The sequence below is a fragment of the Mytilus californianus genome, unplaced genomic scaffold, assembly GCF_021869535.1.
Source record: "Mytilus californianus isolate M0D057914Y unplaced genomic scaffold, xbMytCali1.0.p SCAF_9, whole genome shotgun sequence".
Classification (NCBI taxonomy): domain Eukaryota; kingdom Metazoa; phylum Mollusca; class Bivalvia; order Mytilida; family Mytilidae; genus Mytilus; species Mytilus californianus.
Window position 1 is genome coordinate 84,380,772 of NW_026262745.1, and position 23,383 is coordinate 84,404,154.

Below are 23,383 nucleotides of genomic sequence, written 5' to 3' on the forward strand. Positions count from 1 at the left end.
CTATTTTATGTTACAGCAGAAAAACACATACGGTGGCCCTATCTTTTCTTTTGATATTCTAAAAGCATTTTCCAAGAGATATTTTCTCTTGTTCTATTTCACAAGTATTTCATTAGTTTACCTTCAATTCACATAATGATGTTTTTCATGTATAATCCATACAAAATGTGTCATTTTTCACAACCTGTAGCTTGAAAAATAGCTTGGTGACCTATCATTTTTCGTTTGTACACCCATACCACCTTAATACGGTATGTCACGTGATGTAACGACAGAACTTTTACTTTTCCCACCTTTCCATTGTTTATCAGTGCCAATGCGCCCATTTCCAAGCCCACCGTGTTTCATGTGCTGATGATCATTATTTACTGAAAATATTAAAATAATTGAATGTTCTCGGATCATTTAATTAATTTATAACTTAGATAAAAGGCATGACATATTTGGCATTTGACAAAGTTACGCGTCCGTATGATATATCACAGGAATCGGAAATTCTATCAATAAAATTCTGTAAATAATAAAGTTGACTATCAATAGAGCTTCTACGAGAATTCTACAAATTTATTGAATAAATATATGTATAAATTAGTTTTATCAAGCGGTACAATTATACCATTATTTTCTACGAGTATATGATAAACACAGTTACGGGCTGTTACTCGTATCATTGATCATTTTCTAGTACGATTTTACATATAGGGTTACATCTCCCTCAACATTTTTTTTGTTTGCATTTAATATACATATTTTATTCCATTGTTTATGTTTTTCAGCTTTCGAAAGGAAGTAAAATCATGAGAATGCGATCAGTTTCATGATCTTCCATTTCCAAATGCTTGTAATTTAAGTTACGCGTATCCGCTTTCTCCCAGTGAATTATATGACACACCCGACAATCATATATAAATAAATATTAATGAAGTCATAGTTGTCTGATGGGTTATGATACCACATCGCTCGCCTTATGTCTACATTTACTGTACAAAATTGAATCCTTTAACACGGAAAATTATGGATGTGAATGGTTAACATGCACAGTTTTTCATTATTACAAACGTGAAAGGTCTTCAATGTGTGCGTACTAATTTCAGTAAAACAATAAACCATGTGTTCACAGCAGACTAAAATATCAATCAGTACATCTCCACAAGAAAAGCAGTGCAATGCCATATGTACAAAACAATGAGCGAAAAACAAATATGATATACAGCAACAAACGACAACCACTGAATTACAGGCTCCTGACTGAGGACAGGCACATACAAAATGTATAAATGTATTAAAACAACAGTAAACATGTCTGGTTGGTTCTCGGTAAGATAAAACGAATTGGAGACATTTGTACTAACTTTATAACTCCATGCAAGTTTCGGATGCATAAATAATAATAATAATAATAATAATAATAATAATAAATAAATAAAAAAAAAATCTATTTAAAAATATGATTTTATTAGATAATAATAAATCCATCAAATCAAAATTGGTTTAGAAAACAAACAAAAACACGCATATGAAACCGACTTACAAGGTAGGCAAGATATCCTAGATGGCCGCTGTCAGACTAGCATGCAGGATATATAGGAATCGTCTTTAAATCTTAAGTGAGTCTTGGTGACCTGTTCAAATTAACTATTTATTCAGACTTTTTTAATTTAATGTTCTCTTTCAGACAATGGAACACGTTTCTCGTCTTGTGTCATGAAAATTAACAGGAAAAATACATGAAATATTTCATGAGCATTTTCGAAACATTTAATTAATCATAATTCATACAATTTAAAAAATATGGTATAAGAATATTTCAACTTAAGTTTTACAAGGTATTCTATTTTATCATGACATTGTTATTACCTTTTATATTCAAAAACATGAATATCATATTTTGAGAATATTTGCCAAGGACAAAGAAGTAAAATAGCAAATAACATCAAGATAACATTAATGATAAATGTTTTTCAAGCGTTTTCGTGACATTTATATAACACAGAGTAATGGTCTTATCCGAATAATTTTGTTATGAAAAGGGAGTAAACATAGCTACCACGCAACTAGAACATAACAATTAATTATGTTTTAAAAAAATAAAAGTTTTTCTTTGAAGGTTAAAAAAGATAAGAGTACTTAAAATATTTCTCAAAATTTATTTATTACAATGAGAAACAAGGATGGATATATATGTTGTGTACAAGTAATCATTTTGTAATTGTAATTCGTCCAAAATGTGTTTTTTTACAAATTACAATTTGTATACAAAATTTGTCTAGAATTCACATATAACTTGCACAAAATTTATAATATGGATTTTGTTAAAAAAAGCATTATTACACACTATAGCACTTCTAGTTATTGACCACACAGTAAACCATATTTACAAAAAAACAAAAATAGCTCTGTATCTTTGTTTGAGCATGTGAGAGAATTATTGGATTGCACATCATCTTTTGCTTTTTACATTTGAACAAGGAATTATTTTAATCTGGAATAATTTTGAATTCTCGAAAAATGTATGATGAAAACTATCCCAACTTTAGCACATGGCTAAGGTTCGAGTTACTTTGACCGATATTTCAGTACGAAGTAGCTAACTCCTCTTGCCCGTGCATGCATGGATAACCCTCCTTAATTGGGTTACTTTTATCATACATTGCTTATCAATTTTCCAGAATTCAAAATTATTCCAGATTCAAATAATTTCTTGTATTTATTTTTTCCAAGTAAGAATAGAAGATAGCCTGTGGTCTTATTATCCAGGTATATGGGTCCCTAATTTCTGTTTTCTCTATTTTTCTGTATCTTTAATATCTTTAAATATAATGCTTATTCTGTAAAAGTTTCATGCTAATAATTTCATAATTCAAATTTTATGTAATTACGGATGATATTTTTATTCTGACGGGCCTCGGTGGTCGAGTGGTCTAAGTAGTATCACTTTATCCCTAGCCTGTAAACCCCGAGGTTGTGAGTTCGAATCCCGCAAGTGGCAGGTGCGCTCTACTCCAATCTTAATTGACTAGGATTGTCAATTTTCCTACCGAATGTCGATGGTTCTTTCTGGGCGCTCCAGCTCCTCCACCAATAAAAACTGACCGTCACGAAACAGCATATGGAATAGTGTTGAAAGTAGCGTTAAACACCAAATAATTAATCAATAAATTCATTAATTCATTCATTTATTCTGTACATCATGACATCGTTCATTTCTGTAATCAGTATTTTATTACTTAATTCTTTTATTCTACTCTGTTATTCTTTATACTTTTGCTAACTTTTCTCTATTTATTATTTATTTTGGCCATTATTCTCTAGTCTATAAGCCCCATCCAGACACTCATATACACGCCATCTTTAAATTATTATCAATCGATCCACAGTTACTTCTGATTGGTTGCTAATTGGTGTGGCTATTTTCTTGAATCAGTCATAAAATTAAACACCTCAGGAAGTGGAAAAGAAATTGTATACGGATGGTTTGACAGTATGGGTATTCGAGACCAGAATGATGAATTTATAATACTAATTGAGGAGACCTGTTTTTTGTCTTGCTTATCCTTTCCCCAGATCAAACCAATCAATATGGCTATCTATCCTGTAGTTTGTTATGCTCCTGATGCCGGAATTTTTATTTTGAGTTAGTTGGGGAATAATTCGAAAAACAAAATGATTTCCGGGTGTCCTTTCCGTCATAAGCATCAGTTTCGGAGTTATGTCTACCACTTCCTCTTTTTTATATATTTTCCTCCAGCACTGGAGCACACACACACGCACACAACTAAACACCAACGAATAAAATCATATACACAATAAATGAATCCAAAGTAAAATACGGTGTACAGAGCCATAACAGCTGCACTTGCAAAAATATAATCGCAGAGAATGTACATGTTATATACACGTAAATCTCATTGTATGTCGCTTCCCCCGTTGCATGAGCACACAATTACTTTTTGGTGTTGGTTTACATTTTCACTAACAGCCTACATTTATAACGTATAACGCTAAACAGGACTGTCATTTCACAGCTGAATGCATCTAAACAAGTAAACTTGATAACCTACAAACCTACAAGACATCATTTGTCGAGTGCTTGTAAAAAAAAAGGGGGGGGGGGGGGTAAACTGAATGACAGGTTAACCAAACTGATGTGTAACCATAGATCACCCATAAACAACAATACAAATGACATTGTTTATCAACATTTGAATCAGTTCAATCCTTTATATCCGAGTTCGCATTTTTGACCAAATATATACAACAAGACTAAAACCCCTCACCTTGCAACAATTCTCCGTTGACGATTCGAGATTACTGGGAACTGCGACACGTACCTTTCAAAGTAAATTGGCAAAACTGATGACATGGTAATGGTATTATAAATAGTTCCTCCTGCAGTTTGATGAAAGTGATGAATATTTTCAATATAAATACTGTATATATCATTATAGTTAAGACATATTCATATCTTGATTTAAATCTAGAAACTGGGGTCGGTCGAGATCTAGACTTTACGACAAAAGAGATTATTTAAATTTTCCTATTCTCAATTTGTGAACTTCCCATTTAAGTGTGTCAATATTCCATCAGCGCCTGCGTATGGACTATAAACCCATTTGATACGATACTCCTAGTCTTGTGCTTAATATCATGATTACCCCAACAAGGGTTGCTGCTTACCGTGAAGCTTCTGAACCAAGAAATCCTAATTGTAAAGGAGTAGGTCCAGTAAGACCCTTTTTTGGCCCCAAAATATAGCAGTTTTCCAAAATTGTTAAAATGTAAACTTTTAGCTATTTATTGGAAAGTAGAATACTTCTGCTATACAAATATGGGCTGTTTTTGACAATACAATGCACATATATCGGGTACTAGCATCATTCAGTCATGCTAAATTACTGAAATCTTCACAATTTTAGCATTTGAGTTAAATTTTAGACGGTTTTCGTCTTAAATGGAAGTGGCCGCATTTGTGTTCATTCTTAATATTTAAATGCAAGTTGTATTTGATGATAATACAAAACATATATAAAGGGTGAGAGTGAACACGGATGCGGCCACTTCCATTTTTTACAAAAACCATCTAAAAAGTGACATATTATGGCATATTTGATAGATCTTTCATATTTAAGCTTGAATTTGAGCGTATTTAATGACTAAATCAGTTAAAATCTTTCACATAAACTAATTGAATCGACTGAAGTAGACACTTAAGTGTTTAAAAAGTGTCCAAAATCTTTCATCAGATGAATCTGAAATTTGAGGCCAAAATCGGCCCTTACCGGACCTACTCCTTTAAATGCAATACTTGATGCATGAAGATCTGGTTGACTATTAGGGAGTATCTGCGTCACAGATAACCAAAGAAATGTCCCTCTTGTCGTAGCCACAATCCCACCCTCTTTTCCTTGATTGTGACATCACAGAATGTGACTTGTCACAATGTTTAACCCACCACGAGCAACTAGTTAAGCAGAAACTTCTGATCTTTATCTTTTTGGAGTTCGTCCCCAGTTTTTGTATGGTTCGTGTTGTTCAATCTTGAGTTTTCTATGATTTTTTGTAGACTTGTTCGTCTTTTCGTTAGCATCTTTTTCTTCGACTTTTATATTGTCCCTTAGTGTCTGCCCCTTTTTTTGTCTACATTAATGTTGCATTTACAACCGTCATTCAGTGAAAAATATGACTAATTCATGAGGTATATATGTATCACTGTAATCTTTGAAATCGGAAAATAATTGCAAACTCAATCGCGCATATATAAATTCAAATTCAAATTCAAATATATTTTATTGTCAATTAAAGACGCCCATTACAGGCAAAAACGCAAAAAAAATGTAAAAATCGTCATTAAAGAGCAATAACTCCAATAAGGAGTCGTCTGACGATTTCAGTTATGTCAACGTATTTGAAGATCTTGTGTGGCTAATATTTTTTCCTACTAAAAGTTTCTTTTGTTACTATTATAATTTTCAAAATAATACTGAGACACAAGTGAATTTTTTTTTTTTTTTTTTTATAAAATTTGACATTTAAGGGCAATAACTCCTATAAGAATTTGTCTGACATTTTTGATGTATATGAACAGCAGGCAGTTCTCAGCATTCTCACTTCATATCTGACTCTATTCATAGCGGTTTTCAAGATAATAGACAAAACTTGCAGTGTACCCCTATCTTCTATTTTAAGCAATGTCGGCCATGTTGGTTGACAGGCGGGGTCATCGGATACAGTTTTAAACAGTATACCACAATAATGATTGTGGCCAAATTTAAATTTGGTCCAGTAGTTTCTGATCATGAGGAGAAGATTTTTGTAAGGTAAATTTATCAAAAATCATCATTAAAGTGCAATAACTTCAATAAGGAGTCATCTGACGATTTCGGCCATTTTGACTTATTTGTAGATCTTGTCTTGCTGATCATATTATCTGGATAAAGTTTCTCTCTCTATATCCATTATATTTTTCATGATAACAAGCAAAAATGAAAAAAAAATGTAAAATTTGATATTTGAGGGCAATAACTCCTATAAAAGTCGTCTAACAATTTTGACGTAAAATGACAGTAGGTAGATCTCAACATTCTGCACATTTCTGCTGAAGTCTTATTTTCTCTGTTCATAGCGGTTTTCAAGATAGTAGACAAAACTTGCAGTTCAAGTTACCCCTATGTTCTATTTTTAGCCATGTCGGCCATGTTGGTTAGGCTTTTTTTGCTTTACACTTCCACAAATCCCCCCTCCATTTCCACGTTTCAGTCCGACCCTATATACCACTGTCTGTATTGTAATAAGGGGTGCACAGAAAGTCCCGGTGGAATGCCAGTCAAGACGGTATCGTGACTTGTTCAAGTTCAGCCGTAAATAAGTTAAAATTCATGATATGAACAAGGAATAAATATGTATTAAAAAGGGAAACTTATAGATCCGAATATCGTTAACTCGATCCCGGTATAAATGACACATATGTGTATACTTTTATCAGAACCTCAGAGATCAGAACAAAATTCAGTATCAGAATTTTTATCTTGTAAACAAAACGCGGCCGCCGCCTCCTTGTTAAGAGTTACTTAAAATAATGATGCCTAATCAATAGTTTATTTTATTTTCTCTCATCCGTTGAAGCGTTTGCATTATTATCTGTTGTTATGCAAAATATATAAAAACATGCCACACTGACTGTAAACTATAATTATGTCTTTGAAAATGGACGAATCACAGATTTTCAAAACACAGAATAACGTCTTTGACATGTTTGAGGAATATGAGAAGTTCAGGTTTTTTAATTTATTTATTTCTTTTTTCTCAGTGTAAATATACTAGTGGTACACACCGTATTAAACACAGGTCAAGTTTATCAACATTGCATTGATCATTGATTATGTGTATTCGGCTGTTCTATTTTTAATGCAGCCTCCCACTGGATGATCTCAATCACTCAGCCGCTTGAGACCGACACGATGGATTTACAAAATCTTCTAGCAAGGTAATGTCAATGATCGTACACACACATCCACAAAAAGTTATCTCATGCGTGAAGAATTAAAGGACCTTTAATCTCACAAAAGTACGATTTAGTTCTCAAAGTATTGTATATTTTAAAGGAAATGGCCGATACATGGTAAGGTCAAGTAATGTTTTCGAAACTGTCAAAAAATTATTTACGCTTTTTGATAATTTTATTAAATAATTTTACTGGTGCATAACATATATGTGTGTATTTTGTAGGTTGTGACAACATAATGGGATAGTATTCGATTTAATTCAGGTAAAACAAAAATGGCCCAAAACTCTGCACACTATGAGCAGGACAAGGATGCAGTTGAACTGGACATCGAATACCAAGCTAAAAATAGAATCACGGGGACTTCCCTTCCAACTAAAAGGGGTTCTTGGCCAATTCTCTTTGAACGTGCATCTGGAAGCTGGTGGAACCCAAAATTTGATTCTAATGCTTTAGAGGAAGAACAGTGGAAAAGTTACCTTCCACAGACACGGAAACGATTTCAATATGCGCTCTTCTATATTATCATAGCTTGTATCGCTTGGTGTGTATTCTTTGGAACTACAAGAAGTGATAAGTGGACATATTTTTTAGGCGGAACTTTAGCTCTGTTGGGATTTGTAGCACTTATCCTTTGGTTTAGTTACACAACCTTTTATGAAAGGTTTTGTTTACATACTTCAATAGTCCTGACTGTTGTGTTGTGTGCAGCAATACTTGTGCAGTTTATATATGCACAATCAGACTTGTCAACAATGGGTAGTTTTACTGCATCAATAGAAGTGTTATTAATCATGTATGCAGTATTGCCCATGCCACTATTCGTTGCCATTGGAATAGGTGTGACACATTCAATATTATATGAAGTACTCGTTGTACTTCAGAATAAAGACATGCAGTCCGTAACATTTATTGTTGGCAAAGTTTTGCTACATTTGTGTATTCATATCATGGGCATTCACATATTTGTCATGTCTCAAGTTACACGTCGTAGTACTTTTTGGAAAATAGGCCAGTCTGTAATGGCAAAAAGAGATTTACAAGTTGAAAAGCAGATCAAAGAAAAAATGATCCACTCACTTATGCCTCCGAAAGTGGCATTGGAAGTGATGGATTCACAGCGTAGTAACCCAGATGAAGAAGTTGATGATGGAAGAGAGAAGAAACACAATTCAAAACATAAGCATCATGAGAAGGGAGAGATAATTTTCCGACCATTTAATATGAGTTCGATGGAAGATGTTAGCATTTTGTTTGCTGATATTGTTGGTTTTACAAAAATGAGTTCAAATAAAACAGCTGAACATTTAGTAGGTCTCCTGAATGATCTGTTTGGAAGGTTTGATGCCTTGTGTACTCAGTGTGGCTGTGAAAAAATTAGTACATTGGGTGATTGTTACTATTGCGTGTCAGGCTGTCCAGAACCAAAGGCAGATCATGCTCAATGCTGTGTAGAGATGGGGCTTGGTATGATCAAAGCTATAAAGCAATTTGATAAGGATAATAATGAATCAGTCGACATGAGAGTAGGTGTTCATACTGGTACTGTTCTCTGTGGTATAGTTGGCACAAGGAGGTTCAAGTTCGATGTCTGGTCTAATGATGTCACTCTTGCTAATACCATGGAATCTTCAGGAGTTCCTGGGAAAATTCACATTTCAGATGCATCGTACAAGTTTTTAAAAGATGAATATGAAGTTGAAGAGGGACCTGTTGTTCAAGGTAAATGAATCACGTGAAAATTTAGATTTAAATTTGTTTTTGCTTTTGAAGTTCTGTAATCAAGAATCCTTGTGCACAGTTTTCCAGGGGCTCAATAATTGCAAGAAAGAACTCACAATTTAGAAATTTTAGATCTTCATCTTTTTTAGTCACAATTTTGGAACTCTTAAAAATTTTTGGCGTCGAAATCTGAACCAATGAAATTAAATTGCTACATTAAAAGAATGAAATACAATAATGTATCTTTTGGCATTGCTTAGTGGAAGTTATTTTTCTAATGCCTGGTACATTGTACATTGATACATGTACATGCGATGCATACACAAAATGTGTATTTAGTTTGTTTTGAATATACATTTTTGTGTACATGTATATTCATCATTGTATATATTAATTACCTATTAGGTATTAAAAAGCAAAAGAAAAGGCAAACGGCTCATCACTTGGTACATGTACACGTATTGTTTTAGTGTCTTTAACTAAATTTTAAAGATCCCTTTATTGGAGACCTGAATTTACCAATATGCAATAAGAATATATATCAGGCTTGAACTACATGTATCCTTCAGATGTCTACATGTTTGTATTAAAAGTTTGCAAAATTTACAGATATACATGTACATGTATAATGATAAATAGTTTATTGCAATGCAAATAATATATATATATATAATAAAGAAATGAAATCAACATTGAAATTAATGCCAACATTATAATTAAAGGATAGTGCTGTCATTAATCGCTCACAGGAATATTCGAAGGATGAAAGCACTAACATGACTAAATTTGAATACTAGTCATGCTAGTGTTAATTCAGATGATAAAGTTCATTTCAAATACATGTATTTTATTCTCTGCAGAACCAAATGACTGGAGAATGTAGAACATTTTTCAGTTTTATATTTATATACCTACGTGTATCTATATCAAATATCCTTGCAACCAACACCCTCAGTCACTCACAACATTGTACATTTGTACATGTACATGTACATGTATGTAGAGTGTACTATAAATAAAATTAATAATTTAGAATATATATTTTGGAAAACCATGTATAGAATTTGTACATGCATACACATTTGTACATGAAATGACCTTATCTAGTCAAGATAAATCCTAATGAGACAGCAAGCCAACAGTTACCTGGTTACATATACTGTGGATTCATTATTATTCGTTGGATACCAATTTTCGTGGATTTCGTGGTTATATGTTAACCACGAAATAAAAAGTACAACAAATGGTAAATTTACTATAGGCTTGTATGCAGACATTGTCAAAAACCACGAAATAAAATATCCACGAACATGCCAATTTTCCTTAATCCACGAAAATTGGTACCCACGAAAATAAATGAATCCACAGTAACATGTTTAAAAAATATAGACTGGGAGGTTTTCATTGTAAAACAAGAGATAACATGATAAGGTGAGCCTTGTACATGTACAACTGTATTACCTTAAGTTAAGACAAGTTGGAACTGAGTTCAATGTGCAGCTGACAAATGATAATATAAATAAACATGATGAAATCATAATCATGATAATCAAACGAAAAAAAAAAAAACACACCCCCTGAAACCAGAAACGAACAATAAAAAACCAGAATTAAACATGGGAAACATTGACAAGGTGCTGTACTAGGAACAGTTACACAAAAATAGCTTGTATTTAACTATATAAAAATAAGGAGATGAGGCATGATTGCCAATGAGACAACTATCCACCAAAGTTCTCTATCTATCCTCTGCTAAGGTCCTCGGAAAAATAAATGATACACATACATATGTACAAAATAATTTGTTTGAATTCTCTTTAAATTTAGTCATTCAAAAGATATATATGACATTTTTTGCTGAAAAAGCCTTTATATTTTTCCAATACAAGTTTGGTATGATCAGGGTCAAAATCTACATTGGAACAGTGCATCTTCAAGTTTTGAATGACTCAGGTTTTATAAAAGTTTCAATTGGAGAATATTGGAAACATTTTTTTTTTCTATTGGCTTTGAATATGCTCAGAGAAAAAAACCGATTCATTGCACTTAGAAAGTGGAATTTCCAGTGTTATATATACATGTATATAAGTAATTATTTTCACTAGTACATGTATATGTCAATTGTAGTATTTTCAATGTACAAATGTATATACATGCATGACATGTACTAGCTGGCAAAGATGTACACGTACATGTATGCACATGCACTTAATTCATATTATGGTTAGAGAATTAAAGATGTCAATGGTTTTAATGTACTTATGATTTTATGAATTTTCATTTCATATACATGTAATTGTAACCAATTAAAGTTGATAATTGGAAAATGAACTATTCTCCTTTCCATAATTTATTTTTCGAGTTTCATATTGTTTTACACTTACATGACTTACAAATGTTTTTTTTTTATTCAACAATATATTGCAGGCTGTTAACAATTTACTTCACTAGTCCAGCAATCTAGTGAAGGGTCCCTTTATTTTTTACAAGAAATCCAGGGTTACTCTCTGGTAATTATCATTTTTACATTACATTACATCTAAACTAAATCATAATATTTCATTTTTAATCATGAATAAACAAGTATATAAAGTGGCGGATCCAGAACTTTTTGTAAGGGGAGGCCCACTGACTGACCTAAGGGGGGCCTGCTCCAGTCATGCTTCAGTGATTCCCTATATAATCAACCAATTTTTTCTTACAAAAGGGGGGGCTGGCTTCAGCTATTAAAGTAATGTTATCATAATTCCTACTACGGTTGATTAGTATAGATTTTGTATGCACTATTGAACTGCCTTTGACCTGTCAAGAGGTCTTACGCAAAAGGGAGACATTGTGGTAGCTCTATTACTTCTATCACTTCCAAAGAATTTGTATTATCAGGTCATGAATAGTTCTTATTACAGATTATTTTCAATATCTTAATAAGATTTTGAGGTTCTCCATGATTGGGCATATGTGGGAAAGTCACTGACCTTCTCGAACGAAAAGTTTTGATGGGATGCTTTTGTTCATGGTAAAGTGATGACAGACTGTTGCTTTTGTTCAGGAATTGAAGTGGTGACAAAACCCATAGGATACTTATTTTGAATCAAGGACAAGTTATTGATGAGATCATTGTAGCAGACCAATTATATATAGGTTTTATACAGATGCTTTTACATTGATTTTCTGTCTGAAAGGCTAGTAAAAGATAAGATTAAGTGAAGCTGTAATTGACAGCGTTTTTCACATTCTCAAAATCTCTTTAGAAAGTCAATCTTTATTATGTCCAAGGCTTCAAAGTTAAGTAGAGGTACAATAGTGTTTTAGACCTGTCCATCGAGTTGTCGTCATGTTATGTTGTCTTGATATCATGTTCATTTATTGTTAGATTGCCTTCAGATTTGATTGAGGGTTTTCATCAGTTGTGGATTCATTATTATCATGATTATATTCAGGAGCCTGTAGTTCAGTGGTTGTTGTTGGTTCATGTCTGTCATATTTGTTTTTTGTTCATTGTTTTGTTATAAATTAGGCCATTAGTTTCCTCAATTGAATTGTTTCATACTTTTCATATCGGGGCCTTTTATAGCCGACTATATGGTATTGGTTTATCTCATTATTTAAGGCTGTACGGTTGCCTATAATTGCTTACATCCACTTTATTTGAACTTTGGTGGATAGTTGTCTCATTGGAAATCATACCTCATCTCCTTATTTTTATTATATATCATAATATTTGATGAGTACGTAGGATTATGAGAGAAAGTATGAAATGGGGGTTATATGTACATGTATCTGTATAAATATATGAACATGATGAAGTAGTTGTCTTTTCTCATTGGATACCTGTCAGAGTTTGAAAGACTCTTGTACATATTCCTAATTATTTTTCCAGTTCTTCACTAAACATGTACATGTACTTTTTATAACAATTGCTGGTATTGGCTTATTTGCTTATTGAACAGCTGTTATATTTTAGTACATGATTCCTTGTTTAAATGTTAATTATTTGATTAAATTTAAATCAGGTTATTTTGCCGACATCAGCTTCTACCTAAATTATGTGCATGATCAAAATATAATAACTAAGTAAGAAGATATCTATATAGTGTACAAATGGTATAATCAAAGACACACCATGGCCAACTAGTCTGAGCAATACAAACCCAGCAAATACCAGGGGTGAACTCAGGTGTTCTGGAAGGGCTTAGACAGTTCCTGCTTCACATGTGACATCTGCCATTTTGCTCATGTGCCAATCCAATGATAAGTAAGTTAAATTTAATTAATGATGTCATTAAACAATTTTTCTTTCTACTAGAACCAAATTATAGTTTGATTATCCAACACATAGTGTGGCATGCTACTGTATGCAAGTACATGTATGTATCATCTGACAGTGACTTTGATGCAGGACCAAATATATCAGTTAAATTCAGCTTTCCTATGATGAGTACAAATTTATAAAAATTAAGCAATAGTGTGTAATTAATATATATAAATACAAATATATTTAGTGCAACAACTGCATTCAATGTATCTAGTAAAATTTGGAAATAAAATTGAAAAGGACAGATTTGCATGTAGATTTTCTACTGGACTTTCCAAGTTTTTTCTGCTGAATAAGATGTTTTTTGTAAATTTTACAAAGTAATTGAGAATTTATAAGTAATACATAAACATGATAAAAGGTGTAATAGGAATAATAAAAAATATTGGACAGCACAACTGACCTCGGCAACACATGACTCCTCCGATAAAATGGACTTAAAGGGTTCTAACAAAAACAAACATAAATTATAAGAACTAAGAACTACATATGATTGAGATCGCTAGCTGCCTTTTTGCAATTCCTAAATTTGATGGGTTTAAACCTGTCTTACTTCTACACAAACCAACCCCAAGGCCTACATGTATATAGACCATACATGTACATGTATAGCATAAAAGCACATAATAAAAAAAACTGTGCAGTACTTGCAGCTACATTGTACCAACAGGATGGTAGACTACTAATTTGAATAAGGAAATAAAAGATAACACATAATTTGTCATCATCAAATTTAATTGAAATTAAATCACTGCATTTATGAGAGGAATAAGTTTTCAAAATTGTTAGTCCTGAAAAGTCCATTGAAGATATATTTCTCTGTAAACAGTAACTTGCAGTACTTGTATGCCCTTTTTGAAAAAAAAATCTAATTTTTATGCCCCACCTACGATAGTAGAGGGGCATTACATTTTTCAGTATGTGCGTCCGTTCGTTCGTCCGTCCGTCCATTCGTCCGTCTGTCTGTCCCGCTTCAGGTTAAAGTTTTTGATCAAGGTAGTTTTTGATGAAGTTGTAGTCCAATCAACTTGAAACTTAGTACACATGTTCCCTATGATATGATCTTTCTAATTTCAATGCCAAATTAGAGTTTTGACCCCAATTTCGTGGTCCACTGAACATAGAAAATGATAGTGTGAGTGGATGGACACATTCTTGTTTTATCAATATTTTCTGAAGTAAAAAGAAATGTGCTAATATGAGTTGTAAGATATGATTGTTAGTTAATGGACACATTTTGTTTCAAGATTCTGAACATGACCAATCAAGTTCTAACAATATGTGTTTCTCAAATCCATTAATTTTCTTATAATAAATTGCTGATCGCTGTATAAATATTTGGTTTGATTTTCACACTTGGAGTATGTTTGGTTTTATGTAAATAAGTTGTATTACCTAGTTTTCAGAATGTTAAGTCAATCATGTAAATTTTTAATCCCTTAATATTTCTGACTATGTGAATTCAAGTGTCACATTATAACAAGAAAAATACGTAGACTTTTCCATTAGATTTAAACTTTTATGGTAAATGTTCCAAGAATGAAACATGTCCTTGTCCTGAGTTTTAAAATTTTACATTTCTGCCATTAAGCATGTTAAGGCAGAATTATATATTTATTCTATATTCAGATGCAGTGCAACTAAATGTAGATCTAATTTCTAAATGTATAAATAAATACATAAATCAGGCTGTCAGTTTTCTTGTTTGATTTGTATTACATTTATCATTTTGGAGCCTTTTGTAGCTTGCTATACATATGTATGCTGCCAGTGAGTACCTGTTTTGCTCATTGTTGAAGGCTGTATAGTGATAAATAGACATAGTTGCTAATTTCTACATCATTTGGTTACTGGTAGACAGTAATATATCTCATTGGCAATCATACCAAATCTTCTCATTTTTGTCGAGCCTTCGACTTTTGTCGAAAAAGCGAGACATAGCGATCCTACATTCCGTCGGCGGCGTCGTCGTCGTCGTCGTCGTCGGCGGCGTCCACAAATATTCACTCTGTGGTTAAAGTTTTTGAAATTTTAATAACTTTCTTAAACTAACCTGGATTTCTACCAAACTTGGACAGAAGCTTGTTTATGATCATAAGATAATATTCAAAAGTAAATTTTGTAAAAAAAAAATTCCATTTTTTCCGTATTTTACTTATAAATGGACTTAGTTTTTCTGCCAGGAAACATTACATTCACTCTGTGGTTAAAGTTTTTGAAATTTTAATAACTTTCTTAAACTATCCTGGATTTCTACCAAACTTGGACAGAAGCTTGTTTATGATCATAAGATAGTATTTAGAAGTAAATTTTGTAAAAAAAAAATTCCATTTTTTCCGTATTTTACTTATAAATGGACTTAGTTTTTCTGCCAGGAAACATTACATTCACTCTGTGGTTAAAGTTTTTGAAATTTTAATAACTTTCTTAAACTATCCTGGATTTCTACCAAACTTGGATAGAAGCTTGTTTATGATCATAAGATAGTATCCAGAAGTAAATTTTGTAAAAAAAAAATTCCATTTTTTCCGTATTTTACTTATAAATGGACTTAGTTTTTCTGCCAGTTAACATTACATTCACTCTGTGGTTTAAGTTTTTAAAATTTAACAACTTTCTTAAACTATCCTGGATTTGTACCAAACTTGGACAGAAGCTTGTTTATGATTTAAAGCTAGTATCTAGAAGGAAATTTTGTTAAAATTTTGTTCTATTTTTTCCGTATTTTACTTATAAATGGACTTAGTTTTTCTTCCAGTTAACATTACATACAGTCTGCAGTTTAAGTTTTTAAAACATTTATTAGATTCATAAACTATACTGGATTTTTACCAAACTTGGACAGAAGCTACTTACAATCAAAAGATAGTATATAGAGGAATATTTTTATTAATTTTTTTCCTCATTTTTGTTGAGCCTGCGATTAACAGCAAAAGTAGGCGAGACACTGGGTTCCGCGGAACCTTTACGAATTTTTATATTCCAAATTTTAATCAAAATCTGAAATATTTTTCAATTACTGGCATTAAGTTTGCCTTATACATTATTTGTACATGTTTAATAGGAAAAAGATCATGATGCTTTAGATTTTTCAATCAGGAAACTGTTTAATTTATGCTCATGCGTTCAAGAAACTATAAGATTTAAAAAATTCTAGCACACCCATTTCAATTAAAAAAAGATACATGAAGTTTAGGTATAATGGCTTTAGACATTTCAGTAAATTCGTCTGTATATATATTCATGTCTCAATAAGCAGGGGATAGTATACAATCTCATTAAAGAAGTAGCTTTTGTTTTATATTTCTATATTAACATTTATATAAATGTCAGATGAGGAAGTAGAATAGTAAATCTCTTAAATGTAATTATTTTGTCTGTCTCACTCTGAAGAAAATTTGATTGCTAAAAGTACTGTAAATTCAGAAATTATTGCGTGAATTTATTTTTGCGATTTTTCAAGAATGGACAAAAATGCGAGTTTTATTATTGCGATTTAGAAAAAAAAGTGCATACAGGTCTATATTTTAGTTATCAGAATGCGAGTTCTTATTATTGCGATACTCACCCAGTCGCATTATTCGCATTAATAAGAACCTCGCAATAATTTCTGAATTTACAGTAATATTTATCTCACCAAGCAGGCCTGAAAGGTTATTGTACATGAACAATTGCCATCAAGTAGTAGGCGTTGTCTGTCTATAGCTAATGTTATTGAAAAATAAACTTGAATCTTGAAAATGACCAACTCGATTGTCCTTGTTATTTGAAGTATGAGTCAAAACGGTGCTGTAACATGTTTTCCAACAGGCCACTCAGATTTAACCTAGGATTTTGTAAAAATATTAAATACAGGCTCTAAACTCATTTTTTTGTCGAGCCTTCGACTTTAGTCGAAAAAACGAGACATAGCGATCCTACATTCCGTCGTCGTCGTCGTTGGCAGTGTCCACAAATATTCACTCTGTGGTTAAAGTTTTTGAAATTTTAATAACTTTCATAAACTATCCTGGATTTCTACCAAACTTGGACAGAAGCTTGTTTATGATCATAAGATAGTATCCAGAAGTAAATTTTGTAAAAATAAAATTCCATTTTTTCCATATTTTACTTATAAATGGACTTAGTTTTTATGCCGGGAAATATTACATTCACTCTGTGGTTAAAGTTTTTAAAATTTTAATAACTTTCTTAAACTGTCCTGGGTTTGTACCAAACTTGGACAGAAGCTTGTTTATGATCATAAGATAGTATCTAGAAGAAAATTTTGTAAAAAAATAGATCCATTTTTTCTGTATTTTACTTTCAAATGGACTTAGATTTTCTGCTGGGAAACAACATATTCACTCTGTGGTTAAAGTTTTTAAAATTTTAATTACTTTCTTATACTATTTTGGATTTGTACCAAACTTGGACAGAAACTTGTTTATGATCAAATGCTAGTATCTAGAAGGAAATTTTGTTTTCTTCCAGTTAACATTACATTCAGTCTGCAGTTTAAGTTTTTAAACATTTATTAGATTCATAAACTATCCTGGATTTTTACCAAACTTGGACAGAAGCTTCTTACAATCAAAAGATAGTATCAAGAAGAATATTTTTATTGATTTACTTCCTCATTTTTGTTGAGCCTGCGATTAACAGAAAAAGTAGGCGAGACACTGGGTTCCGCGGAACCCTTACAAATTTTTCCTAGGTACATGTACTGTACATGTACGTATGTTCAAATGTTACATGATCATGATGAAAGAAAACAACATCATGCCTTTCCACACTTTATCTTTTTCTAATGGCATGGTGTGAGGGACCATCTCAAGGTTATTCCCACTTGATAAACCACTTTTCTCACCATTGACAGTTTGAAATGACAAAATGTATCAATGTGAGGAATATATCAATCAGACGTCAATCCAACACAACATCAAAAAACATTTTGTAATGAGATGTGATGATCACTGCCCTATATATAGTGTTCAGTACACAAGAACAATTTCTACATTTTTATGCCCCACCTACGATAGAGGGACATTATGTTTTTCGGTCTGTGCATCTGTTCGTTCGTCCGTATAATCGTCTGTCTGTCCTGCTTCAGGTTAAAGTTTTTGGTCAAGGTAGTTTTTGATGAAATTGAAGTCCAATCAACTTGAAACTTAGTACACATGTTCCCTGTGATATGATCTTTCTAATTTTAATGCCAAATTAGAGTTTTTACCCCAATTTCACGTAGAAATTGAACATAGAAAATGATAGTGCGAGTGGGGCATCCATGTACTATGGACACATTCTTGTTTTATGTTGACCTCATCAGTTAATTAAATGTTCAATCAATTCTTTTATTTACAATAAATATAATTTATTTACATTTAGATCAAACGATTATAATTTACGGTCAAAATTATTGATATACACATGAACATTGTAATTTAGATAGAATTAACTATTGTTTGTGTATACATACCAGTGGTTGCACATGCTTCAAAATGGTAACAGGTTTTCAACGTACCAGTAGTACAAAATGTACTGACATTATAGTGTATATTTAAAATAATAATAATCTTTACTGTCATAAAAGCATGAAAACAGCTTGTGACAAACAAAACTCAAATTACATTTAACATTTGCAACAAATTTTACAACATTGTTCATCAAGAGTTTATTGTGCTCAGGTTAATTGCATGTGGCATGTGTGTTAGCAAACAGCAAATTTTATGTAGGTCTAAAGTAAAAAAATACATTTTTGATGTGAAAAACACCTCAAATTAATGAATTAAGAACTGGAAAGTTGTATTCCAATAAAGATCAGGCAGGTATCCAGCCTTTAATGTGTGTGTGGGGGGTTGGGGTCCAAAGATTTAAGAGATAGAGAACCATATTTTACAAAAAAAAAAATTTCCACCTACCCACTTTGGGAGTGGGCACAGGCTTTGGCAAACCTTCTAGCTTGTCCACACTGTCCACCCTATAAAGTGGACGTGTTGCAGTTGTTTCATTTACAAGATCATAATAAGACTTACAATTACAATCAACTGATAAAAGTGTATAAACATTTTTATTAACTTTAACGGACAAAGATGGGGGAACTGGGTGGGAAAGAGAACTGATTGTAAATGCAGTAAATGTATTAGAATCAATTTCACACACTGGAAAGATAATTCTTGTTAAACAAAAGTAACAGAATGTAATACTACAAGGTATCATATTGGAGTAATTTGTTAAACATCTGGGCTATTTTATAGTCTTACCTAGCTTGAAAATTGGTATTATGCAGAAAACTTCAAAGTTGACTCTTTTCCTCAAACTAAGCTAATTATAATCCATAGTCAATTTTGCTGACAGGAATACAAAAAATTGTAAGGCTTAATTTGAAAAAAAATTATCTTCAGAGCATTCTATTAAAAGATTTTTGAGTGTTTGGAGTGAGTTATTGATTCTTCATACAGTATAAGCAATGACTATTGAAAACCTATACATATGTTATTTTCAAAGATTGAAATCTGATCTATACATACATTTTGTTTGGCCTAATCAAGAAAAACCAGGGTAAAAAGCTAGGCAGAATCATATAGCTAATCAATAGTTATACCAGTACAAATGTTTTCTCTATTATTGACATATCCAGGTCTATTTATAGAAGCAATTTATTATTGAATTGATAAATATTGACTTTTGTTTAGTAAATCTAGATAATTGTAAATGTATTCAAATAATTATGTACTTGAATGGAGAACACTTGCCCCTGATCAAGAAGTTATAGATTTGATCTATAACACTTTAATTATAGTAATAGTGCTTATGATTCAGGTTTCTTTTTGCATATAATTTCCAGTGTTCTCTGCTGGACCTTGTATAGCACTATGGTACCATGTTGCTATATTTTTTACCATGATGCTAATTGTTGGAACAGATACGAATGGATTATTAATGTGATGCTGTACTTTTTGGAAAATAGTGCTATTTTAAATCTCACGGTGCTTTTAAAAGATACTAGAGAAAGCACACTCCCATACAACAAAGCTGCAGAGTGTTTAATGTTTTTCCTGTCTGTTAAAGGTTTGGTTTATTGTAGGTTAAATGTTTGGTTTATAGTAGGTTAAAGGTATGGTTTATAGAAGGTTAAATGTTTGGTTTATAGTAGGCTAAAGGTTTGAATTAATATTATAGTAGGTTAAAGGTTTGGTTTATAGTACCTTGTTAAATGATTGGTTTATAGTAGGTTAAAGGTTTGGTTTATGGTACCTTGTTAAATGATTGGTTTATAGTAGGTTAAAGGTTTGGTTTATAGTAGGTTAAAGGTTTGGTTTATAGTAGGTTAAAGGTTTGGTTTATAGTCATAATAGTAGGAGAAATGTTTGGTTTATAGTAGGTGAAAGGTTTGTTTTATAGTAGGTTAAAGGTTTGGTTTATAGTAGGTTAAATGTTTGGTTTATAGTATGTTTAAAGGTTTGGTTTCAGGTAGTTTGTGGTCACATCAACTTGAAACTTAAGTACAGAGATTTAATGGATTCATTATTAAGTGAAATGTTTACCGTTAACAAATGCCAAAAATAAATGCCAAATGAGGGGTCATTTAATTTTTCAATTGATAATTATTGGCCAATGGTATGTTTAGGAACATTCACCAATGTGTAGCTGAAATTGGGGGAGCATTTATAAGGTGCCAAATTTCTACTTTTGAAAATATATGCTGTCCATGTAACTGACAAAAGACCTTCATACACTGTCTTTAAGATTCACATGTTCCACTGTATTGTCAAGGGTTATTCTATATTTATATGCATAATGAAAATCTAAACAATAATTCATTTAAATTTAGGCTAAAAAAAAAAATATGTGTGTTTACTGTTTCATGATTGAAAAAAATAGGGTTACGTAGGTAGGGTTTTTTTTTTTTTAATAAAAAAATAGCCAATGTATGTTTGTATGCATATGTGTGCCTATGATACATATACAGCAATAAAAGTGAAATAAAGATAAACCATGAATAGAATTTTCACCAATCATCAATCAAGTCTCACATATCAAGGTACTAAGACTACATCCAGGGACTTAGCCAACAAAGATGGACCATGGTAAATGTCCTCTGCTTTTCAATAAATGTCATAATTGATGCATGAAGACAGATGCCAAGTGATTGCAAAAGTACAATTTGCACTTCTGACAAGATGTCAGGGCAAATATAATTTCAAAACACATGTCAAAATAACTCTATCAACACCTTATTTTAATATATTGAACATACAAACACATTTCCAACAGACGAGTTCAATTGAGTTTGCAAGATCTTAGCACTTTTTGCCATAGGGTCTTTGTGCTAATGAGGTCCCCAATAATCATATTTGGTTGGACTTCAAAACATGTTCCAGCGTTGTCCATTGAGCCCTGTGTTGCATGTAATTTTTAATTGTTTTTGTCATTTTACCGTGTTTATCTTTGAAAACATCTAGCAGTGTTCTGCGGTTTTCTACAACCATGATTTCCTTTTTCTTAATATCCATGTGGTCACATTTTAAGAATCTTAAAGCCAATAGACTAGTAACTTGTAGATTGGATGGGGATGCGGCTAGCATGTGTGCCGCCATGTTGGGTGATATAATAATGAGAAATGAGGAACGGTTGCCGGAACGAGATCTGAGTAATTCCGGAATTTCCGATTTTTGCCGAAAAAAATGCTAGGGTCAGCAAATCGGCTTTAAAAAAATAGGGTCAGTCTGGAAACCGGAAACACACATATTTTTTTTTGGCCTTATACTGAGAATGTGGTTTGATCTTGTAGATCATTGTCTGAGTCTATACATGCCACAATCTCCCGAAATTTGGTTAAGATTTATTTAAGATCCAGCATTAATAATTATTCATTGTCTACAGTGAATATACATGTACATGCTTTCTACCTAGCTCAGACTAACCAGAGATTTCTTTTAATCAGCAAGGTATTATATACTGAGTGTCAACAGGATTCATTATGGTTTAATTTTTCCATGCTTTACTTTATATTTTGAATAAAAATGTTGAATTTTAGTAAATGTTTAGATCTCAAATTTGAAATCTTAAAGATCACAAAATTGCCAGAAATATTCAGTATGCAGAAATCTCTAAAATCTTACAAAGATTGGTCAACTTCCAAAGTAGATATATATGTTTGAATTTTTACTCAGGGGAATATAAAAGTAGCCCTGTAAGTGTTATGTTTGTATTGGCACTCAGTATATATAACAGATGTTGTGATAGTTGAGACAGAAATTGAACTAGACAAGCAAGGACACGTTGGGATGATTTACCTTCTAAACTGCTGTTTCTCTGGCATCACATTAATAATAGGTATATTCAATACATATGTATGTCATCATGGTCATAGAAGTATGGTAATACATTTGTTGTGTGCATTTGTATGTCATAGCAGTATGGCAATACATTTGTTGTGTACATTTGTATGTCATAGCAGTATGGTAATATTTGTTGTGTACATTTGTATGTCATAGCAGTATGGTAATACATTTGTTGTGTACATTTGTATGTCATAGCAGTATGGCAAATCATTTGTTGTGTACATTTGTATGTCATAGCAGTATGGCAATACATTTGTTGTGTGCATTTGTATGTCATAGCAGTATGGCAATACATTTGTTGTGTACATTTGTATGTCATAGCAGTATGGTAAATAAAGGCAATAGTAGTATACCGCTGTTCAATAGTCATAAATAGATTGAACTGAAACAAATCTGGGTCACAAACCAAAACTGAGGGAAACACATTAACTATAAGAGGAAACAAAACGGAACAACAGAAACACTGAACTGCTACAAAAACAAAAACGCCAACATACATAGAAACGGACTATGTGATAA

General features: G+C 32.1%; 1 protein-coding gene across 3 annotated transcripts in view; it reads left to right on the forward strand.

The window, feature by feature from the left end:
- Positions 1–7,428: 7,428 nt before the first annotated feature.
- LOC127714109 (adenylate cyclase type 9-like) overlaps positions 7,429–23,383 on the forward strand; it is a 33,513-nt gene continuing 17,558 nt past the window's right edge. For 2 of the 3 annotated variants that reach the window (XM_052220084.1, XM_052220086.1), the window contains exons 1-2: positions 7,429–7,483; positions 7,726–9,223. In XM_052220084.1, the coding sequence (XP_052076044.1) occupies positions 7,777–9,223 (1,447 nt within the window). In that variant the 5' untranslated portion in view covers positions 7,429–7,483; positions 7,726–7,776. Of the gene's footprint in view, positions 7,484–7,532; positions 7,619–7,725; positions 9,224–23,383 lie in introns of those variants that run through there. The other variant, XM_052220085.1, reaches the window with a different exon arrangement.